The 18,019-nt window shown below is 33.2% G+C and overlaps 3 protein-coding genes across 5 annotated transcripts; all 3 read left to right on the top strand.

Annotated features, from left to right (window-relative positions):
* Positions 1 to 328: 328 nt before the first annotated feature.
* Positions 329 to 5,010, top strand: LOC107927499 (solute carrier family 35 member F1). 2 transcript variants are annotated; one of them, XM_041088197.1, is made up of 13 exons: positions 329 to 496; positions 670 to 798; positions 1,598 to 1,692; positions 2,241 to 2,298; positions 2,610 to 2,804; positions 2,896 to 2,972; positions 3,088 to 3,170; positions 3,391 to 3,442; positions 3,528 to 3,596; positions 3,719 to 3,805; positions 3,911 to 3,972; positions 4,202 to 4,416; positions 4,607 to 5,010. In XM_041088197.1, the coding sequence occupies exons 2-13, from the start codon at positions 681 to 683 to the stop codon at positions 4,630 to 4,632; spliced, it is 1,137 nt and encodes a 378-aa protein (XP_040944131.1). In that variant the 5' UTR covers positions 329 to 496; positions 670 to 680; the 3' UTR covers positions 4,633 to 5,010. The 2 variants fall into 2 exon arrangements, with proteins under 2 accessions (XP_040944131.1, XP_016714067.2); XM_016858578.2 differs by having other exon boundaries at positions 329 to 798.
* Positions 5,011 to 7,676: 2,666 nt separating this feature from the next.
* Positions 7,677 to 9,945, top strand: LOC107927349 (uncharacterized). Its single transcript, XM_016858413.2, has one exon. It carries the CDS (start codon positions 7,787 to 7,789, stop codon positions 9,824 to 9,826), a length of 2,040 nt encoding a protein of 679 aa, XP_016713902.2. The 5' UTR covers positions 7,677 to 7,786; the 3' UTR covers positions 9,827 to 9,945.
* Positions 9,946 to 14,048: 4,103 nt separating this feature from the next.
* On the top strand, positions 14,049 to 15,764 carry LOC107927427 (uncharacterized). Of its 2 annotated transcripts, XM_016858474.2 has the most exons (2): positions 14,078 to 14,283; positions 14,369 to 15,764. In XM_016858474.2, the coding sequence occupies exons 1-2, from the start codon at positions 14,241 to 14,243 to the stop codon at positions 15,298 to 15,300; spliced, it is 975 nt and encodes a 324-aa protein (XP_016713963.2). In that variant the 5' UTR covers positions 14,078 to 14,240; the 3' UTR covers positions 15,301 to 15,764. The 2 variants fall into 2 exon arrangements, with proteins under 2 accessions (XP_016713962.2, XP_016713963.2); XM_016858473.2 differs by having other exon boundaries at positions 14,049 to 15,759.
* Positions 15,765 to 18,019: the final 2,255 nt, after the last annotated feature.

Here is an 18,019-nt window from a genome sequence, read left to right as displayed (position 1 = left end):
CAAGTGCTATTAAAAACAAATATTATTAAATTGAAGTCAAATAATAGTATTTTAAATTTTTTTATCCTTAAATTAAGGCATCAAGGATTCAATCCAGTGATGTAATAATTTTGTAATATTTTCAAATTTCATGATTTTTAAAATGGGTATAAAAAATTACTATATAATAATATATTTTTGGACCCACATACTAAATTTATTTTTATTATAATTAAAAAAAACAAAAGAAAATGGCCAAATTCAATGGCTATGGCTGTTGGTCAAAATTTTCAACTTAATTTTTAATCTTTTTGCTTTTAAATACTAATAATTTTAACGGCGGGAGGAGATGGTTTTCTTGAAGAATTTGGGAACTCAATAGAGCCATTGATTTACTGCTAATTTTTTTTTCTATATTTTTCACATTAAGTATGGGAAAAATAAATTCTGCCTTTCACTTTCAAAGCCTATCACTTTGAGTCATTTCACTACCTCAACTGACAAAAACCATTGGTGGGTGGGTATCTGATAATTTGACTCTTTGGGTGCTTTTTGGAAGCTTTTAATGGAGTTTCTGCAACTGGGTCTTTTAGTATTTTAGTGTTTCTTCACTGGGTTTTTAGCAGCAACCTTTTCCTTTTCCAATAATTTGGCGATAACTTTTTTTTTTTTGGTATTGAGGATTGTTAGAGAGGAAAAAAATGGTGAATTTTAAGCAGTTTTGGACGAAGAAGACGTTGGTTGGACTTGGATTGGGTCAATTTTTGTCTCTTCTTATTACTTCTACTGGCTTCTCTTCCTCTGAACTAGCTAAAAGAGGTTTATTTTTTAATTTTGGCTTTTTAATTTTGGTTTTTTCTTTTATGTTTTGTCAATGGTGGTGATATGTAAATCTACTCTTTAATGAAAATTTGGTAAATATTGAAAAATAAGTATAATTCAATTAATTTCATTTTATTTCTAGCTTTAATTCTGTACTTAATTTGATTGATTTCTCTGTTTAGAACTTGTAGATGTGTTTCTTGTGCTAGTAGATTGCAAAGAATGGAGCAAATTTTTCTCTGATATATATAAGCCTTGTAGATTATTTTTTATATAGTTGCCTCTGGTTCAAGATATTAGGTCAAAGATGACTGAATATGTGGTATGATCAACTATATCTCTTGTTCTGATGCAGTATTGGTTCTGATATTTGTCCTTGTTTAGATTATGTGCTTTGACAGCCTATATAATGGGACTTGGGTGCGAGTGTCGGATAAAAGTATGTCTAAGATGGATTTATTCTATGCTTTTTAAATTTCCTATGTGTTTGGAGCAAGTCATATATCTCAATAGGCATAGGAAACAAGTATCATACATAAATACTTGGACAAAAATGACCGGTTCTTTCTTGGCAAGGAAGGAGTGGTCTTTTGTCTATTTGCACTTGGGCCACTGCTTGTTCTATGTTGTAGTAGATTATCAAAGCTCAAATTATAAATCAAAAAATGAAGTGAATATTCACATGGCTTTTGACTTAAGTAGCATTATTTGGTTATTTATATGAAGATAATTTTCTATTAATTAAGTGATCTCTCACCATAGTTCATTTATTCCCCTGTTTTGTTGTGTATGTCAGGAATCAATGCGCCGACGTCCCAGTCTTTTCTAAATTATGTACTGTTGTCTGTTGTCTATGGAAGTGTCATGCTTTATAGAAGGCAAGCGCTTAAGGTATTTCTTTGATTTGACATCGCTGCTTCTCATATCCATTTTGTGTGGTTTTGATATCCATTTGATTGCTCGCCTCATTGTATGGTTAATTGTTTTAGTCCTAGGGATTATATGTGATGCATGTCCGAGGCAGTTGTGCACCAAAGCAATGCTTTGTAGACATAAATAGCGTGCAATATGAAACTCCTGTAAATCAGTACATGTAAACAAAATGCTACTCAGAAATGCAAAGAGGGCAGCTAATAAGGTAGAAGTTAAAGGGTTTCGAGATATCTGATGGATCGAGCTGTATATCTCCGCAAGTGGCTGCTAGATGAATAATCTGGTTTCAGTTACTTATGTCCTATATAGATGAATATAACTGTTATAGGCTTAGAATTTCATTATTTTGCTGCCCTTCTCTGTTTCTTGGAGCAGAAAAAAAAAAAAGGTTCGAATGGGCTTGAGGAAGGTCTTGTTTTTATTATTACTCCATATCATGGATCTCTTTTCCCTCTCCTTCAAATTTGATGCCTTAAATTTGGTTGCTTTGCTTGGAACTTTTGCAGGCAAAATGGTATTATTATGTAATTCTCGGATTGGTAGATGTAGAAGCCAATTATCTTGGTAAGTGCATCATGTTCTTCCTATGAACTTGGCTAATTTGATGTAATTCGTTATATTTATATATATATATTAGATTAAGCTGGAGTTAACTTTAGTTTTGAAATAGCTTTCCTTCGTTTATTATATCAGTAAAGAAGCTTATAGGGCATCTGCCTCTTTGGAATGGTGTCTATTACCCTATAGCCTTTGTGTTGCCTTTTTCTTCAAGGAAAATTTTCTGTTTAGGTGTTTTCGTGCACATTTCAGAATAATAGTTGTCTTAAAATCAGTTGATCTTTACTCTAGTTAATTGGCTGTCACTTCATGTGCAGTGGTGAAGGCGTATCAGTACACATCTATAACGAGTGTCATGCTGCTAGATTGCTGGTCTATCCCTTCTGTCATGCTTCTTACCTATATATTCTTGAAAACAAAGTATCGATACAGAAAGATAGCTGGTGTGATTGTATGTGTTGCCGGTCTTGTCATGGTTGTGTTTTCAGATGTTCATGCAGGGGATCGATCAGGTAAAGCTTTGGCATTCTATTTTATTTTAAGGCATTAAAATGGGATACATGGTGCGTATTATGATACGATAACTGCTATTGTGGGTTTTAGGAGGCAGCAACCCTCGTAAAGGAGATTTACTTGTAATTGCTGGTGCAACACTCTATGCCATTAGCAATGTCAGCGAGGTAATTTATCTGGATTTGCAAATTAAACCTGAAATATTTGTTCACATGATTTTTATCGTAAATGCAACACCTGATGAACACCACCAACCTCATCTGATGATTTTTTTTTTTGCAGGAATTTCTAGTTAAGAATGCCGATAGAGTTGAACTCATGTCATTTTTGGGTCTCTTCGGTGCCATTATCAGTGCAATACAAATGTATCCTTGGTTTCCGATTTTGATCGCATTTAATTCATTGACTCCTGACCATTTATAGTTTTATGAAGTTGTCTATTTACTGTTTTCAAATTGATTATTTCTCAATAAAATGCATACTCATCTGCAGAATGATAAACTATCCTGTGCAATCCAATAGCGGTTACATGTTTTGTTGCTTTAATTTTTATTTTCAATCTGTTACCCTTAATGGTGTCAATAGAAGCATAGTTGAACGCAATGAACTCAAATCTATTCATTGGACAGCCGGTGCTGTAAGTTTCTTCAGAGATATGGTATTGATATAAGCTCGAGAGTTTGTTTTATTAATGTATGTAAACCATTTTTTTTGCTTTTCAGGCATTTCCATTTTTAGGATTTTCATTGGCTATGTTTCTATTCTACTCGTTTGTCCCAGTCTTACTTAAGGTACGAACTTGCATTAAAATCCTATGAACATCTTTAAACGTTGATTTTGGAGCTTTAAAAGTTGGGTTGCATTAAAATCCTGTGAACATCTTCAATCTAATTTTGGTTTCTTTCCTTTGCAGATGAGTGGTTCCACAATGCTCAACCTCTCGTTGCTTACCTCAGACATGTGGGCTGTTGTAATCCGAATTTTTGCTTATCATGAAAAGGTTGGAATTTTCAACAATATTTTTATTTTTAAAAATGAGATCAAGTTTAAATCTAAGTTTGATCGGTCAATGATCGGTTTTCTGATACAAGTTAATCCTGTACAGGTTGATTGGATGTACTTTTTGGCCTTTGTTGCAGTAGCTGTTGGACTTATCATTTATTCCGGGTAAGCAATATACAGTCCCAACTCTTTCTTTTCCAACTTTTTGCCAATGCTAGTTTAGCTCCATAAAGCTTTCGGAGGGGAATTAGGATATGTTTTTGCTTACATACATCTAAATCATCGATCTCTCCATGTCTGTTTCTTTGTATGTGTCTAAAAATTCATCTATGAATCATGAGAAAATTGATGCATATTTATATTTTCTGTATATTTTTTATCACTCTTGCACTAGAGGTGACAAGGATGATGATCAAAGCCGAGCTGATGTTGCCGATCAAGGTACTGAAAGAAGCAAGCATTTTGATGAGGAAGCTGGTTTTGACAACCTCAGTCGAGGAAATACCGTTGGAAGCTCGAAAATGGGGGATATGAGCAGGCATGATTGTATGACTAGCTCCGGTGGAAGAGAAACTATCGAGAACACGAGCATGGGAAAAGATATGCAAGGCAAGAAATCATGATGAATTTATTACTTTAGATAAAAGAAACTATCTACTATAGTACTTGTAAAAAGGATTATGAAGATGATAAAGAAACATCAATTTTGGTTGATTATGTTGCTAAATGGCATTGAAAATAAAGAAAATTATAAATGTGGTGTTGCAATTGTCATTTAATTCCAGTGCTTTCACTGCAGCTCTTCTCATCCCACTTTCACTTTGAACCTATGTTACTCGGACATTGATGAATTATTATTGAAGGCACACATTCTGCAACCCCAAACCTTCCCTTCCCTTCGGTTCGTTTTAAGATTCAAAACAGTTGTTTAACAAGTTCAGCAATTGCTGCATATTTGAAAGCAACTTGTTTCTAGCGCGGCAATAGGCAAATTTGGTTAACAATGGTAAGGAATGTGAGTTAGAAAGGTAGGCATCATTTCCTCTCCTACTCATCTTCAATGGCCACTATAAATATATAGAGGAGGTTTTGGGGAGTAAAGCCAATACACCTTCATCGGAGTTATTCTGTGTATTCGTGTTGTATCCATGATTTTTTCTCATGTCATGCATTATTTAAGTTTATAACATTTTATATTTATCAGATCCTATTGTCACGTGATTTTATGTGTTTATTTTTTAAATTATAAAATAATATATTATTACAATCTCCTTATGCTTTTTACTAACTAAATTAAGATTAGCCAAAAATTTTAATATTCTTTGCATATTTTATTTTCTTTCTCTTTGATTTTCGTCATATTAAAAAAGTTTCCATATAATAAACTTTGATATTTGAATATAGTTATATAAATTTAGCATACATATTATTTTTTAAAAATAAATTAAAATTTTATGATTATCTATATGACACTTTTTAGAAAAAAGAATTTTATTATCTGTAATTAATTCAATTATATTCAATGGTTTGACATCTAGTCATATCAATTTTTTTGTCAATAAATTTTAATATTTTTTGTACTTAAAAGGTTAAAAGATTGTACTAGATGGTAGAAAATATTGTCAATGGCTTTTTTAAATCTAACTGGGATCGGTCAGATAATCAGTTCATTATCCGATCAGTTCAATTGGTTCAATTAAAATAAAAATAATTAAGAATTTAAAAATTTTAAAAAGTTCAAAAATCTCGGTTGAATCGATTTTTAGCTTATTCAATTGGTCTAACTGTTGGCTCAACTGATTTTTTAGTTTGTTCAATTGGTTCATACTAATTCTGGATCTAACAGTTCAAAACCACTTTTCGAACTGATCCTTTGATCGATTTCCGATCCAACCAATCCAATTTAAACAAAATTAAATATTGTTTCTAAAATGAACTTTGGAATGCATAAAAGTGACAGAAATTATATTTATTCAAGTGAAAAGAATATTGAACGAATTTAAAAAAATAAACCAAAGAAAATAGAAGTGAATGAAACATATCCAACAACATATAAAAAAAATACAACTCTTTAATTCGGACAAAAATATTTTTTTGTACATCAAAAAGGGAAAACAATCGACATTAAGTAGTTATATTAAGGGCTAGTTTGGCAATAATTTTAAAAAGTGCTTTTGAAAAGTGTTGTGAAAGAGTGTTTTTGAGAAGTGTTTTTGAAAAGTTTAATTTAAAATTTAAGTGTTTGGTATTGCTGTCAAAAAGTGTTTTTGAGAAATAAAATGTCCATTTTAGACATGATATTACAAAGTAACAAATATGCATTTAAATAATGTTCAAATTAGTTAATATTATGATATTTTAGTAATAATATAAAAAAATAATTTATTATAACTTATTGTTAATATTTTAATATATAATATTAATTTTAAATAATTCTAAGTAATTAACATTAATTATTTATTAAATTTAATTAGAATATATAAACTATATTTAAATATTTAAATATAATCATTAATTATTTATAATTAGAAATTGACACAATCAGAGGAAAAGTAAACAAAAGAGAAATAGGGAAGAAAAAGGGGCCTGTTTTGTTGGGAAGAAGAAAAAAGAAGGTTAAAAAAGTAATATAATGCCAAAAGTACTTTCGGCTTAGAAAAAGTGGCAGATTTATTTGAAAAAGTAATTTTTTTAAGTTGAAAAAGTGGCAAAAATAGGGGTTGTTTTTTAGTGCTTTTAACAAAAAAGTGTTTTTTTGGGCAAAAGCTCATCACACAAGCAGAGCCGAACGGGGCCTAAATCAAGTATCTATCCATACAAGGGCTTTTTTTCGGCTTACTGATATAATACTCAATATTATGGTATCTAAGTTAAAAAATTCTATGATACTGGCATAAATTTGGGTCTTTTCTATTTAACTAGCATCTTAATTCCGGACTCAACTTTTTATTAAAATTAAGATTAAAAAAAGAAAGTTTTCTAATCATTGACTCAAAACCATTATTGACGAAATCCACTTAGCGGAATAAGGGGATAATTATGACAGAACGATCCAATATGATATTTCACAATAAAGTGATAGATGGAACCATTAAATGGTTTATTAGCAGATTAATAAATCACTTCGGAATGGCATATACATCACACCTCCCGGATCAAGTAAAAACTTTGGGTTTCCAGCAAGCCACTGTTACATTCATTTGATTAGGAATTGATGATCTTTTAACAATACATTCTAGAGAATAGCTAGTACAAGATGCTAAACAATAATGTTTGATTTTGAAAAAACACCATCATTTTAAGAATGTACACACGGTAAAAAAATTAAACCAGCTTCTAATTATTAATTCAATTCATCCAACTACCTAATTCGAGAAATATTCATGCAAGTGAGTTTCAATGAATTTCCATACATAATTCTGAGCACACAAATGAGAACAAAACATGTTTATTATCTAACCCACGAAGTAAAGAATAAAAGTAAACTTAAATATATGTATAATCTTCCTTTAGTTTTTACCAATTTAAATGAAAATAATATAATATCAAAGCACACTAAAAAGCTTCTTTAAATTATTTTACTAATAATTTATTTTATTTCATAAATTTCATATCATGATTAAAAGGGCATCAACTTTGTAACGTATAATTATTTTATTAATTTACTTAATTGGACCAATTGATTTAATTAGTATATTTTTTTATACAAAGAGTTAAATACTTGAAAAATTACATTAAATTATTTGTTAAGCGATAATTTATCACTTCTTTATTATTAAGAAAATACAAATAAAATTAGAAAGTTAAAAATAGAAATAAATATAAAAACCCACCCATTCAAGCAAAGTATTGGCAAAGAGTCATGTAAAGAAATATACTTTGGAGTCTCTCTCTTCCATATTTCTGCTTTACTTTGATTATTGAGTTTCACTTTTTTTTCTTCCTACGTTACAGAAAAAAAGGCAAAGAGGAAGGAGAAATGGAGGAGTTTAACAATTATGGGCACCAACATTCCCTGCTTCTTATGTTGAATCAAGAGCAGCTGATCAACTATGGAACTGGAGTAGCTGACTGCTCGAGGTGTGGGGAGAAGGTGTCTGCTCCATGTTTTTGCTGTGCGGAGCACTGTGGGTTTTATCTTCACAAGGTATGTGCCGAGGCACCTTTGGAGCTTAATCATCCTTTTCATTCTCATCATCCTCTTCTTCTTCTGCAAGAGCCACCATCTTCTTACACAGCATGTGTTTGCAATTTCTGTGGTAACACATGTGAGAAATTCATTTATCACTGCTCTTGCGAATTGGACTTTCATATTAAATGTGCTTTGTTTACATTTAATATTGCTGAGAATAATTTGAAAGAGCTTGAGCATGTTGCCCTTCAACATCCTTTGATTTCCACTGAAAATGGTGATGAAAAACTCAAAGATGCTGCCAAGTGCTTTGGATGTTGGGAACCATTAGCAAAGTATACACACTTTTCTTCTGACTGTGAATTTAATTTACATGAGAAATGCGCTAAACTTCCTTTCAAACTGAATCATGTGTGCCATCGTAAGCATCCTCTTGTTCTACAATTTAATAGGGAAGGACTCTCTTGCAAGGTATGCCAAGAAACTCGACAGAGAAATCTTGGAATTGTGTATGGTTGTTCACCTTGTAATTTCTTTATTCACATTAAATGTGTATCACCATTGCCTATTATTGAAGATAAAAGTCATCAACATCCATTCTCTTTGATCTTGAGACAAGCTCCATTCATTTGTGATGCTTGTGGCACCGAAGGAAATCATGCTGCCTATGCATGTTGTACATGCAACATTATGGTCCATAAAAAATGCATTTCATTGCCACGCATTATCAAAAGCAGGTGGCATCGCCATCGTGTTTCTCACACATACTTCCTTCACAAAGAACATTTTGAAAGACTGGATTGCATAATGTGCCATAATGAGGTCAACACAGAGTACGGAAGTTATTACTGTGCAGATTGCAATGTCATATTACATGTGAATTGTGCAACGAGAGACCCATTTCTTTTTTATGTTGTTTCTCCAGAAAATGAAGATGAGAAGCCTCTTGATATACATTTGAGCTCCATCACTAATGTTATTGAGAGGAATGATGCAGGAGAAGCCACAATAATAGAACATTTCAAGCATAATCACTACGTAACCTTAAGCGACAACATCAGGGAGTATGGTGATAAATTTTGTGATGGGTGCATGTTGCTGATCTCAGATTCATTCTACTATTGCTCTGAGTGTGGATTCTTTCTTCATAAAGCTTGCGCCGAATTACCAAAGATGAAGCCTATTTGGCATCATGGATGCCAATTAGCAAACCTTGCCCTGACTTCAGACAACATTTTCAGATGTGAACTATGTGATTTCCTTTCTAATGGTTTGGCCTACAAATGTAGGGTATGTGGAGGGCACGTATGCCTTCGATGTCAAGCTTTACCTCCTGATGCTCTATCATGTCCAGGACATGAACATCCCCTTCTTTTCTATTATGATTTTGACGGGCAGTGTTGTGCTTGTGGTGTGCATAAGATGAGGGCATTTAGCTGCAAGGATTGCGATTATTCTGTAGAGCCTTTATGTATGCTACTACCAACTAGAGTCAGTCACAAATGCGATGAGCATCTTCTTGCACTCACTTACCACGACATTAATGATTATTCAAAACATCATTACTGTGACATTTGTGAGCGAGAAAGAGATCCGAAGCGCTGGTTTTATCATTGCACAACTTGCGACACATCTGCCCATGTGAAATGTGTTCTCGGTGAATATCCATTTATCAAAACCGGGAGCATCTACAAAGAAGGGGATCATCTGCATCCTCTCACATTTGTAAAGAAGATAAAGCACTATCCTGCATGCACCAAATGTGGAGAGCCCTGTGAGGAGCTTGCTCTTGAATGTGCAGAAGCAGAGTGCAACTATCTCGTTCACTGGAAATGTATGAACCCATATGGCTCTGAATATGGATACTTGAAAGGTACAGACTTTTAATTGGTTTTTCAGTTGTAAGTTGAAATAATGTAATTTAACCAATTGATTGGGTTGAAACTTGTGTGGTTTGGATTGGATTGCTTATTGTTGGTTTTTATTCTATAATTCCAGTGCTTTCACTGTAGCTCTTCCCATTCCTCTTTCACTTTGAATCTATGTTACTCGGATTTGGGCAAATACGAGTATGTGTTTGCATAAATATGTTCATGTTTTAAAACTATTTGTCATATACAAGTATTTCTGACTTGGAGCAATGGCTGGAAACACAAGATTTAGGGTAAATACCTACTTTTCTGAATGCTGCATGTTTTGGAAATCTAGTGAAGACAAAAGGCAATGATTGTTTAGACAATTAGGGCAAAACTATGCTATTTACAATCATATGAGCAGAGCTTTCTTGCCATGAAAGTAACTGAGGACATTGATGAATTATTATTAAGGCACACATTTTGCAACCCCAAACCTGTTTCCATTGCCAAGTGCATTAAATGTGATTTTTAAGTGTTTATTTTTTAATCGTTTAAAATAATATATTTTTACAATCATGTTTTTACTAATTAAATAAAGATTAGCCTCAAATTTTAATATTCTTTGCATATTTTATTTTCTTTCTCTTTGATTTTCTTCATATTAAAAAAGTTTCCATATGATAAACTTTGTTATTTGAATATATATATTTTAAATAAATTAAAATTTTATGATTATCTAGAAAAAAATTGAATTTTTATTATTTGTAATTAATTAATTATATTCAATGGTTTTGTAAGTTTAAATTTTTTATTAATAAATGGTATATAAATAAATTATTACATAAACTAATGTTACTTTTTTATTATCACATTATAATTAATAGTGGATAAAGATTATTTAATTATTTTTCTTTACTATAAAACAACCCTATTTTATTTTACATGAATTTTTTAAAGTTTAATTATTATTTTTTATTGTCAAGATTTATTTGGAGTAGTGGATAAATTTCTTAGTTGATATCTAAATGGGTTCATCAATCATTTTTTTTCTAGGTTTCCCTGTTTGTTTTTTGTTTAATATATTTTGTACTTAAAAGTTAAAAGATTGTATTAGAAGAGAGAAAATATTGATGTTTTTTAAATTGGATTGGTGGTCGAATCAATTAGACAATTGGTTCATTGGTTTGGTCAGTTCAATTAGAAAATTATTAAAAATTCAAAAATCCCAATTCAATTGGTTTCTAGCCGGTTCAATTGGTCCAACGTCAATTCAATTAATGGTGTGTCGTTGAAAGAACAAAAAATATTCCTATGAAACAAGAAAAGACGACGTACCTACAACCACCAGCTCTACTTAGATTTTAGACTTACGATTTAGAGGAACCTGACTCTAGCTAGCCATCACTTTCGTGGAATTGTCTTACACTAGATTATTGTTTCTCAATAGCGAATGCCATACCATTTTGTCTCTTGGGCTAAAAAACCACTGACACAGTAAGCTAACGAACCAATTGTTCAACCTTCCCAAAACATGCAAAGTGGCCACTTTTGCATAAGATGAAAAGATCACTTTTGGAAAGACATGGACGGAAGCATCAGTCTCGTTCGTTGAGAAGGCTAAGTGCAAATTCTAAGTCTCACTCATGCTTTTCGAGAAAAAAACAAATGAGTTTAAAAATGAACAAAAAGCTAGAGCTTTTTGGGGGAGAGAATTTTTACAGAAAAGATGAGTCAATATTTATGTCACTTCATCTTCTATTTATAGTACACAAAAAACTTAATTTGTTCCTATTTAAACTTTAAAAGATAAATAATAGATAAAAGTTGAAATTAAATCTAAATAATAATCCTAACAATAATCCTAATAAAATTCAAATTTAAATAGAGCCTTAGATTTATAAATCTCTTCTTTGAATTTTTGCTCCCCAAGTCTTTCACACATTATATTTTTGGCACCACTTCTTTCCTATTCGGCATGCTGACCCATTTTATCTTTAAATTCACACTTTTTGCCTCTAAATTTTCTTTTGCCTTTAATTTAGTCCCTATAAGATAAAAAAATCATAAAAAAGCTCAAATTAGTAGGATCATATTCAAAATAAATATGTAATTAATGCATAAAAATATGTCATTTCAGGGTATTATTAATTAATTTTTAGTTGGTTCAACTGATTCGTACTAGTTCCCGGTCTAACGATTCAAAATCATTTTTCAAATTGATCCCTTGATCAATTCTCGATCTAACTGGTCCAATTCAACTAACATTAAATATTGTTATTAAATTAAACTTTGAAATGTATAAAAGTGTCAAAATTAAAATTATTCAAGTAAAAAAATGAACTAAATTTAAAAAAATAAAAACCAAAGAAAATAGAAGTGAATGAAACATATCCAAGTGCAAAAGTATTTTTTTGTGAAAGATGTCACTGCTTGTGTAATGCTTTTGCCTATAAATGTGAAGAATGTAAGAAATATACATGTCGTCGATGTATAATTGCTCTTACACATGGTGCTCGCACATGTCTAGGACATAAACAACCTTTTCTTTTCTACATCGAATATAGAGGGCAATGTGTTGCTTGTGGTGGTGATGATTTCAAAAAGTTGTTCCGTTGTAAGGATTGCGATTTGTCTTTAGATCATAAGTGTTTTTCGTTGCTTATTACATCTTAACACAAAAGTGATGAACATATTCTTTCACTTGCTTATCATGATGATAATAATTATTCAAAAAATAATTTTTATGATGTTTGTGAAGAACGTCGAGATCCAAATATTTAGTTTTATCATTATGCAACATGTGATACTTCTACTCATGTAAATTGTGCCCTTAATAAACTTCCATTCGTCAAACTCGAAGTATTGTTGAAATACGTAAGGACTTTCAGGAGCACCTGTCACTGTAGTTAAAAAGATTTATTACTATCTGAACAGCAATGAGTGTGGTGAGCCCTGTTTAGATTTGGCTATTGAATGTACTGGATGCAACTTCATTGGCCATAATAAATACTGTCCGCGATGACAATGTCACTTCTTCATATTGGGAGGACTAAGGTGACTATAGTCCAAAATTACCACTTTTCTTTGGCGGGGAACACAGTATTTTATTACATGTAATGCTGATTGTATTTATTATCCAAACTAGGCTTTCGTATTTGAAGTTGAAATGTAAGGGAGGCATGTTTTAAGTTGGAATTTGAGTGAACATTTGATTATTCAAACTCTAAATTCCTGATTTCTGTGTGTTATTTTCTTTAAATGTAGGCATGCATGCCTTGTTAAGTTTAAGATCTTTAAACCATGTTTTAACAGAAGGCAGCCATGCGTGAACTGGCAGGACCTGTTGGAGAGTTGAAGCTCCTATTGCTGCTCTGTGCAGCCTATTCTGGAACTTGAGAGGCCATACACACTTGCTACCAAATCTCCTAATTTAGCCACTGGTTTATTACTACATCAAGCATTAGGTAGCGAAGCTAATCCATAACAGCTCATTTACATCTACCAAAAATTTAAGCTATAAATTGGAAAATTAAAATTTACATAGTAACCCTAGAGAATATTTTGATTATGTGACAACCTCAATGATAAATTAAAATATACTACAATTTTACAATTTAATATAAAATTATAATAAGATTATAATTGTGTTCATCACTTCAAGACAGACGAAAACAACAATAATTTCAAAATAAATGAGCAAAATTCAAATAAAGGGGAATACAGAAAAACATTCCCACACAAGCTTAATTAAAAAGAACATACAAGGCATGAGTAATGAAAATTATTTTGTTGTTTAAAAAAAAATGAAGTGAATAGTTTATGAAAAAGGAGGTAGGTTTTAGGTATAAAAAAGACATGGCAGTGGCAGTGGCACATGGTACTCAGCTCAAAACCCAATACCCAATCCCTAATGCATAACACTAACACTAATTACAATGAAATCAGTCAAATTAACGTTAACCAATGCTCTATTTTATTACAATTTGAGTTCTAATATTGTTTTTTTCTGAAAAAGATTATTCAAGTCAAATATAAATTTAAAGAATAAAAATTCATTTAAAATTAGTTATAATATGTATAAACTTTAATATAATGTATTTTTATTACTTTTAAACAATCAAATAAATCAAGAGGTTTTGCATAGCGTAGCTTGATACGGGATCTTTACTATAAGCGACCCTCTGCCTCTGCCTTTAAATATCAAATGCTCTCCCACTTCCTCAATCTTTATCTTTCTTCACTTGTAATCTTGCTTTCCCATTCCTACTTTGCTCCCAAAGTCAAGCTTTTCCTTTATTTATATTGCTTGGGGAAGGAGAAATGGAGGAGTCTAACAATTATGGCCACCAACATCCCCTGCTTCTTATCTTCAATCAAGACCAGCTGATCCACAATCAAAGTGCTGTAACTGATTGCTCCAGGTGTGGGGAGAAGGTGTCTGCTCCATGTTTTTGCTGTGCGGAGCACTGTGGCTTTTATCTTCACAAGGTATGTGCCGAAGCACCTTTGGAGCTCAATCACCCTTTTCATCATGATCATCCTCTTCTTCTTATGCAAAAGCCACCTTATTCAGATTCAGATGGAGAGTGCATTTGCGATTTCTGTGACGAAAGATGTGAGAAATTCATTTATCACTGCTCTTGCGAATTGGACTTTCATCTTAAATGTGCTTTGTTTACATTTAATATTGCTGAGAATAATTTGAAAGAGCTTGACCATGTTGCCCTTCAACATCCATTGATTTCCACTGAAAATGGTGATGAAAAACTCAAAGATGCTGCTAAGTGCTTTGGATGTTGGGAACCATTAGCAAAGTATACACACTTTTCTCCTGACTGTGGATTTAATTTACATGAGAAATGCGCGGAGCTTCCTTTCAAATTGAATCATGGGTGTCATCGTAAGCATCCTCTTGTTCTACAATTTAATAGCGAACGACTCTCTTGCAAGATATGCGGAGAAACCAGTCAAAATGGTAGCGGATTTATTTATGGTTGTTCTCCTTGTAAGTTTGTTGTTCACCTTGAATGTGCACCACAATCATCGTTACAAGTTTTTGATAGTATAAATCATGAACATCCATTCACCTTGTTTTTGAGACAAGTTCCATTCACTTGTGATGCGTGTGGCACTGAAGGAAATCATGTTACCTATATATGTGATACATGCAACATTATAATCCATAAAAATTGCATCTCATTGCCTGGTATTATCAAAAGTAAGTGGCATGGCCATCGCATTCTTCACACATATTTCCATCACATTGAAGAGTTCAGAGTTTTGGATTGTTTAATATGCCATGATGAAGTCAATACAGAGCATGGTAGTTACTATTGTTCAAAGTGCACTGTTATATTCCATGTGAAGTGTGTAATGAAGGATAAAGATTCATATGAAATAGAACATGAAGATGAGGAATCTCCTGATGAGTCTGTTAGCTCCATAACCGTTCTTGAATGGAGTGATGCTGGAGAAGCCACAGTAATAGAACATTTTCAAGCATAGTCACCACTTAATGTTAAGTGACAGAGTAGATGAGTATGATAATAAATGTTGTGATGGGTGCTTGTTGCCAATCTTGGCTTCATTTTACTACTGTACACAGTGTGATTTCTTTCTCCATAAATTTTGTGTGGAGTTACCAAAGGTAAAACATGTTTGGCATCATCGTTGCCAACCACCATTGGTCCTTACTTCAAACAAACTATTTTGGTGTGTAAAATGTCATTGCTGGTCTAGTTGTTTTGCTTATAAATGTGAAGAATGTAAGGATTATACATGCCTTCGATGTATAATTGCTCTTACACCTGGTGCTCGCACATGTCTAGGACATAAACACCCTCTTCTTTTCTACACCGAATATAGAGGGCAATGTGCTGCTTGTGGTGATGATGATATCAAAGGGTTGTTCTCGGCTTCTGTGGTTGACAATGCAACTGTAGACTGTAGTGTAGACTTCCAACTTATTGGTCCTCCAGCAAGTGTAAACACATAACCGGTGGTTGATCTTCGCTTGTCCAAATCACCGGCATAGTCAGAATCAACGTACCCAATAACACCTTTACCAAGTGTATTATCCTGCTTGAACAGTAATCCAACATCCACGGTCTTCTGAATATACTGTAGAATCCATTTCACAGCTTGCCAATGTCCTTTTCTAGGATTATGCATATATCTGCTCACTATACTAACTGCCTGTGAAATGTCGGGTCTTGTACACACCATTGCATACATCAAGCTACCCACTGCATTAGAATACGGAACTTGCAACATGTATTCTCGTTCCGTATTCATTGAAGGAGATAGTTATGCAGAAAGCTTGAAATGAGAAGCCAACGGGGTACTTACAGGTTTTGTCTGCTCGTTCATGCCAAACTGCTGTAGTACCTTTTTCAAATACTGCTTCTGAGACAAGCTAACTCTATCATGAGCTCTATCTCTCCACATTTTCATGCCGAGAATCTTTTTAGCTTCTCCTAGATCTTTCATCTCAAACTCGAGATTGAGTTGAGTCTTCAATCTTTCAATCTCAACTTTGCTCTTAGATGCTATTAGCATATCATCAACATATAAGAGCAAGTATATGAAAGTTCCTTCTTGTAGCTTCTGAAAATACACGCAATGATCAAATTTACTTCTTGTGTACCTTTGCCCCTTCATGAACTGATCAAATCGCTTGTACCACTGCCTCGGAGATTGCTTCAATCCATAAAGCGACTTTGTCAGTTTGCAAACCCAATTTTATTTTCCAGCAACCTTGAATCCATCTGGCTGAGTCATATAGATTTCCTCTTCCAAATTACCGTGTAAAAACGCGGTCTTCACATCAAGCTGAACTAGTTCAAGATCATATTGCGCAACCAAGGCTAGCAAAATCCGAATAGACGAATGCTTCACAACTGGAGAAAACATTTCATTATAGTCTATTCCTTCTTTCTGAGCGTAACCCTTTGCTACTAATCTAGCCTTGTATCGAATTTCATTTTTATCAGGAAATCCTTCATTCTTTGCATATACCCATTTGCATCCAATTGCCTTCTTTCCCTTGGGTAGTGTCACCAACTCCCAGGTCTTATTTTTTATGAAGAGACTGCATTTCTTCATTCATTGCTTGCTTCCACTTTACACCATCAGGGTTACTTATTACTTCTGTGTAAGTAGAAGGAACATCATCTGTAATTGGAAGTGCATAGGCCACTATATCATCAAAGCGAGCAGGCTTACGAATCTCTCTTCTTGGCCTTCTATATGCAATTGAATCTTGTTGCTGTAGAGGTTCTTGGGTAGAAACCTCTTCATCATTTGTCCCTTCAATATTAGCTGGATCATCGTTAACCTTTTCAAGCTCCACCTGCTGCAAAGTACTACTGGTTTTGTCATCCTTTTGTGAATCCTTGTACTTCAACATGGTTGATTCATCAAAAGTCACATCTCTACTGAAAACAATCTTCCTTGTATCAGGACACCAGAGACGATATCCTTTTACTCCATTAGTTATACCCAAGAATAATGCTTTCTTTGCTCTTGGGTCTAACTTAGATTCTTTTACATGATAATATGCAGTGAAACCAAATACATGCAAAGAATCATAATCAGTAGCAGATTTACCAGTCCACATCTCCATAGGAGTTTTTCCATTTATTGCAGCTGATGGCAAACGGTTAATTAGATGGCACGCATATGTAACTGCCTCAGCCCAAAATTTTTTGCCCAATCCAGCATTGGACAACATACATCGAACTTTCTCCAGTATAGTTCGATTCATTCGTTCTGCCACCCTATTTTGCTGTGGTGTATCCCGAACAGTGAAGTATCGCACAATGCCCTCATCTTGGCATACTTGTAGAAATGGATCGTTTTTGTACTCAGTACCATTATCTGATCGAAGTCGTTTGACCTTTCGACCAGTTTGAGTCTCCACCATCTTCTTCCATTTCAGAAATGCATCCAAAACTTCACTTTTTCTTTTCATTAGATACACCCATACTTTTCTTGAATAATCATCAACAAAAGTAACAAAATAGTGCATACCTCCCAAAGAAGCTACTTTGGTAGGTCCCCACACATCACTGTGAACGTAGTCCAGAATTCCTTTCGTATTGTGAATTGCTGGACCAAATTTTACCCTCTTCTGCTTGCCCAGAACATAATGTTCACAGAATTCCATTTTGCAAGAATTTGCACCTTTCAATAAGCCTTGCTTCACCAATGTCTGTAAAGCTTT

Source organism: Gossypium hirsutum, chromosome A02 (genome assembly GCF_007990345.1).
Source record: "Gossypium hirsutum isolate 1008001.06 chromosome A02, Gossypium_hirsutum_v2.1, whole genome shotgun sequence".
Lineage (NCBI taxonomy): Eukaryota > Viridiplantae > Streptophyta > Magnoliopsida > Malvales > Malvaceae > Gossypium > Gossypium hirsutum.
The sequence above is the reverse complement of the archived record's forward strand: the minus strand, read 5'-3'. Positions and strand labels throughout refer to the sequence as shown.